Source organism: Fringilla coelebs (genome assembly GCF_963513975.1).
Source record: "Fringilla coelebs genome assembly, chromosome: 8".
Taxonomy (NCBI): domain Eukaryota; kingdom Metazoa; phylum Chordata; class Aves; order Passeriformes; family Fringillidae; genus Fringilla; species Fringilla coelebs.
Genome location: NC_140066.1, coordinates 18,572,433 through 18,578,043, shown reverse-complemented (window position 1 = coordinate 18,578,043; position 5,611 = coordinate 18,572,433). Strand labels below are relative to the sequence as shown.

Below are 5,611 nucleotides of genomic sequence, written 5' to 3'. Positions count from 1 at the left end.
AGAGAGCAGAGTGCTCTCTGTGAGGTGTTTTGGGTCAGGCAGGAAATGACCCTTTGCTATTTTGTCATAGCAAACAGGGTGCATCCACATCTAAGAGAACTTGGCAGATGGTGGAGAAAGGTGCTTGGGTGGATTTTAAAATGTGATTAAGTAGCTCTGGATTGTGTAGGAGTGCTGCTTCAGGCTGGCTTTTCTGGAATTTGGTCGCGTATGTCCAGGCAGCCTTAAAGGGAAAGTAAATCTTTGGTCACAACTTACTTATGAGTTGGTGTTCTCTATAGACTTGCCTTACAACTGCACCTGGAAGTCTGTTGCAGAGAGAAAGATGTCTAAAGAATGGTTTGGGTTGGAAGGGACCTTTAGAGGTCATCTAGTCCAACCCTCCTGCCAAGAGCAGGGACACCTTCCACTAAACCAGGTTTCTCAAAGCCTTGTCCAACCTGGCCTAAAACACTTCCAAGGATGGTGCATCTGCAAGTTCTCTGAGCAGCCTGTTCCAGTGTCTCCCTATCCTCATATTAAAGAATTTCTCCCTTGCGTCTAATCTGAATTAGCCTCTTTTATTTTAAAACCTTTGCCCCCTAACTTATCACAGCCTTCCCTGGTAAAACACCTCCCTCTGTCCGCCCTGCTCCCCTTCCTGTGGTGAAAATTAGAAAGAGCAACGCTACAGTTTCAATGCACCAGGGGGGAGTAGTTTCTCAGAAATTATTTTCAAGTCCTCTAGCCTCAACCCTGAAGTGCTGGAGTCTGTGCTAGGCAGGGTGTCATTTGAAGATGCCTTCAATTGTACTTTATCTTAGAACAGGCTTGCAAAGGGTTCACTGCCTGGGGACCGTGTCTCCCAGCAATGCCACTGAATGTGGATAGAATCACTGAACTGCAAGGATTCAAAGGGACCTCTGGACATCATCTAGTGAATCATGAAGCTAAAGCCAATACAAGCTGAGGTTTGCCTCTACCCTGCAGACAGGGCACTGCTCATGAGGTATATGCTCATTCTGCAATTTGAAACGACGAGCTTAGGAAGCATTGACACTTTCTGTTGTGGAGAAACAGAACCTGGAGATGTAGGATGCACATAGTCAGATATGGAAATTGAATCAACATGCTATAAAGATTATGAAGCTGTGTCCCAAAGGAGAGCTCATACTGGGAAGTGTTTCCCTCTCAGTTACTCTTTGTGGATCTGCTGAGCTGCTTCACTGTGTGAGCCCAGTACAGAGGAGTCACTCCATGCAGCCACAACGCTGCCCATAGCCCAATTAAAAACTTTTCATTTTTAAAGGGTTAATCTGAATAAAGGCCCCTTCTTTCACTCAGAACTCAGGCTGATGATTTGGTCTGCTATGCTCTCAGTGTAATGGAAGAACAGTACTGGGTAGCTGGTAGATCTTGCAGTCCATAGGTTGGTCTCCAGGAAGCCATAGAGGACAAAAAGTCATGTAGGACATTATAGAAAACAAGACATTCAGAACGATTTTCAAGTAGCTTTGCATTTTTTTCCCACGGTTTTTGGAATTTTAGTTCTTTTGGTTTTCATCCTTAAAGAAGAAAATAAGTCACATGAATTTCTGGTGCTTTATTTGATTTTATTTTAGCTTTAGGATACAGGTGTGCACAGATTATAGAATACGCTCCTTGGCACTGAAACATGACCAGAGAAGAACACAGATTAGCAGCTACCAAGGATGCTTTAGAACGTCACCTTTAATGTCTGACTTCAAGGAAGGAACAAATCAGTTCTTCGTTCATGGTGAAGCATAAGGCAGAGAAGCCGAGGGAGATTTTTGTGAGCAGATACTCAGTTTCATTACACATTGTGTTTTATAAGTAGATTTCACTTAACAGTTGCATTTTAAGTGTTTTTGAATTTGTGAGAGAGCCATCAGAACGACAGAAGGAAATATTCCCCCAATCCATCTTTCTTCTGTTACCCCACCCATGAATGGACTGGGCATTCTTTTGAGTGATCATCTTTCTCCACTACTTTATAAGAGCAAGCCTCCTTGTTGAAAATGCTTTCACATTTCTCTTCATCATAGTCAACTGGTCTCATATAGCTGTGGTTGGGAAAAGAAAAAGAGGTGATGAGACCAAGAAATAAGCAGCTTCCACTTCAGGCGGTATCTGCGCCTTTGATATGAAGAGGAGAGACTCCTATACTGAGGACACTTTTGGGAGCAGAGAAGGGAACTTGCCCAAAGGTCCTGGCTCAAATGTCACTTGGCCTGCTGTGTAAGCAGGATGAAAGGAGAGTTGTAGTTTTTCTGGTCTACACCCAAAGGAGGTTTTTTGTGCTTATTTGCTATTCCAATATCACTGCTTCTTCTCTTCACCCACGGCATGGAACTAATATTGCATGAGTGGTTGGGTACCACTACGGAAATATTACAGCCAAGGTACCTTTAGCTGCTTCTCAGAGGAAAGCAAGGCAATGTGTGGCTTTGGGAAGATCTGGACTAGGATCAATTTATTAGAGTGTTCTCTCTTGAATCAATAACTTGCCTGATGTGTTATCCCTGAGAGGAATTAAATTATCTTTTTATTTTAAATCAAGAATTATTTGTTAAATACAACCTCTATTTTTCAGAGGAATTTCCTGCATGTTCAGTGAGGATGGTGTTGGATTAATGCATAACTTTGTCATAGGAAGTGAGTGGGGAAATATTGTTGTTATTTCTCAGGAACTCCTGTGTGAAGGGAAGTGGTTTGGGCTATATCATGGCAGCAGAGAAAAAACTCTGCTGCTGCTCTGAACTCACCTAGTGCAGCAGCCAATTCCAGTCTTGGAACAGGAGCAATCGTCGCAGCCCTCAGTCCTCCAGCTGGAATCAAATTCATGGACCTTTCCTTCCCCATCAAGGCAGCCTGAAAATGTAGTGTACGAGCAGCCTTCAGTGTGAGACCACTGCACTAACAACTGTTGGATGCACAAAGTGGGTGGGATCTTTGCTGGCTTTTTGCATTAACATCCCTGTCTGTCAAACAAAGAGGTTCCCCAACAGAGCAGGGTGTGCCACCCTAATGCATGGAGAAGAGACACCTGTGTCCTTCTGCCTCCTGAGGTTCTTAACAGCATGGGGATTCCTGGTGCAGTTCATTTTCAAGTATGGAATTTGAAGAACACAGCAGAAAGACAACTAGACGCAGACCTGGCCAGAATTTAAAAAGGCTTTGACTTTCCTATTACACCATCTCTTGCTGACTCCTTCTTTAAAGCAAGACTACATCTGATCACAAAGCTTCCCAGTCCTCAGCTGCAGGAAGAAAGCAAGTGTTGGATGTAAAGTTTCTATTCAACAGTCACAGAATGGACCATAGGCCTCCTAAGCAACTGATCTGGAAAGCAGAATTTTATGAGAACAGAACAAGAGAGAGTGGTGGGACTTCTAGGTTGTGTCTTCACCTATAAATGTTCTTTTCTTTGGCAATATTAACTCATTTCTCCAAGTAATAGCACCAGCTTTCCCAGGTAAAGCTGTATTTTAGACCACTTAGGGGTTTTTTTTTTTTTTTGCATATTGGCACACATCAACTCTCGTTGTGTCCAAAAAATAGCATGCTTCTTTTTTGGGAACATTTTTTCCTGCAACTCCATTCATCTGTATACTGACAGACTAGCTGTGTTCAGAAAGGGCAGATGTAGACTCAAGGGATGCAGCCATTCTGCTTTTAGGAATTTGTTTTGGGGTACAGAAACAAGACATGAGTAAATTGCATGGCGCTAAATAGTCGAAAATCTGTTTCCTGTTTTATACTGGCTACACACACACTTCTCCCTGCTCTGATTTCTAGATGTGATTCCATGGTAAAAATATGATTCACTACTTCATGCAGATGAGTAAACTAAAACTATGCTACTTCCCTGGAAAAAGATCATTAGTAATTTGGTCTGTGTAAAGCATCCCAAATAACTTGTTCTTTTAATAGCATATTATATTATATCATATTGCTCTCCATACCCCATTTCCCTCCCATTTCACTTTGATTCCTCTCCACTGTTTCCACTTATTTCTAAATTGTGATGAATTGCACAGAATGGACAAATCAAGCAGTGATTCTGATTACGTCTGTCAAGTTGAGGGCAGTTGAGTTCTTACCTACAACCACACCATTAGACATCCCTGGCTTGAATGGCATATAGAAACAAGAAGCATCAGACAGGGGCATGCTGATGGCAAGAGCAAGAAGGCAGGCCAAGATGGTGTTCTGAACAAGAAAACAGAATTCATATCAATCCTTCAGTAGCTATTAAGATGTCTTGATGATAAATAACACGAAAATACATTGTGGTTTCAAATTAAAATCCAATTGTCTTTTGCAGTTTAGACACTTTAACACACTTATCAGGAATATGGAACCATTTTGAAGAAGCAGAGGCAGAGCATCACATGGGAGGGGGAAAAATGTCTTTCCAAGTAGTTAAGATCAAGCATTGACTGCTAGACCCAGCCACTGTTTGTGAAAAAAAGTGTGGTCTGTTCCTTTCCATTATCCATTAAATTTTCCAGTCCTTTTTTTTATCTATAGGCTCGGTCACCAACTGTGTTTTCCATTAATCTCACAGCTGCAAAAACTTCTTTACTGCTGTCTGTAAACTACAGAATGTTTCACCCTAATATTGAAGGATTAGGAACAAGTGAAATAAGTTTAGCTGAAGTTAAACACTCAGGTCTTGGCCCTGTACCTTACTTGCAGGTGTCACTTACAGCCTAGGTAATTCTATATTCTGTGACCTTTGTTAGTGGGGCTTTTTCCTGAAAACTCAGCTGAATTTTCAATATTAGTTCAAAATGTTTGAAGAGTAAGAGAAGAAAAGCTTATTCCTGGTAGACCAGGAATCACATACACATGCTGTATGTAAGTGTGTCATTTCAGACAGAACAGGACTGGTGACTTATAAAAAGTCACTACTGAGATGAGAGGAGGCAAATTTAATGTTTCTTTTTGCAGAAGAGAGATTAAAACCCACAAAACTGCAACAGAGTAACAAAGGAGTAAAAATCAAGATACATTTTTTTTTGAGTTCAGAGAAGTGTTGGCATATTATCCAGACTTTTCACCCCAAGTTCTTACCTGCCTTTGCCTCTTTGACTCTTGCTCTCATAACACAGAATTTATACATTCTCCAAGTTTCTTAATGTGCCAAGTACTGAGATAAGTCCAATAGAAACTCCTTTAAAACCTATAGCAACATACCATGGTCTTTTATAAGACGTAATACAAGATGTAAGGACTCACCATTCTTGCAGAATTATGAGACTTCCAGAATGGAGATGGCCTGTACAAAGCTCATATTGTCAGAGACTTTATATAGAGAGGGAATCTGTGATAATAGATCTTGAGCAAACTGACCATGCATGTCCAGCACCAATGAAGTTTCTGCAAAATGACTTCATGGGGTGGACATTAAGATAAAGCAATTACACACAGGAAGAAAGGTTTGTTCTAACAGACACTGGAGAAATAGGTGTGGCTTTTCTGCCACACCCACACCAGAGTTGGGAGGCAGTCACAGGAAGCACTCTTCAAGCCTAGAAGGAATATTTAGCACTTGCCCTGAGAAAACCATTAGAGACATGATGGCTGTCAATCACAACAAAATTGC

General features: G+C 41.4%; 1 protein-coding gene across 1 annotated transcript; it reads right to left on the bottom strand.

Moving 5' to 3' along the window:
• Positions 1–1,933: 1,933 nt before the first annotated feature.
• On the bottom strand, positions 1,934–5,365 carry LOC311156495 (beta-microseminoprotein-like; the record flags this gene model as incomplete). The annotated part of the gene is given in 5 exon segments (XM_084210460.1): positions 1,934–2,063; positions 2,766–2,871; positions 4,104–4,212; positions 5,245–5,289; positions 5,291–5,365. Coding segments are annotated over 5 exon segments (465 nt in total).
• Positions 5,366–5,611: the final 246 nt, after the last annotated feature.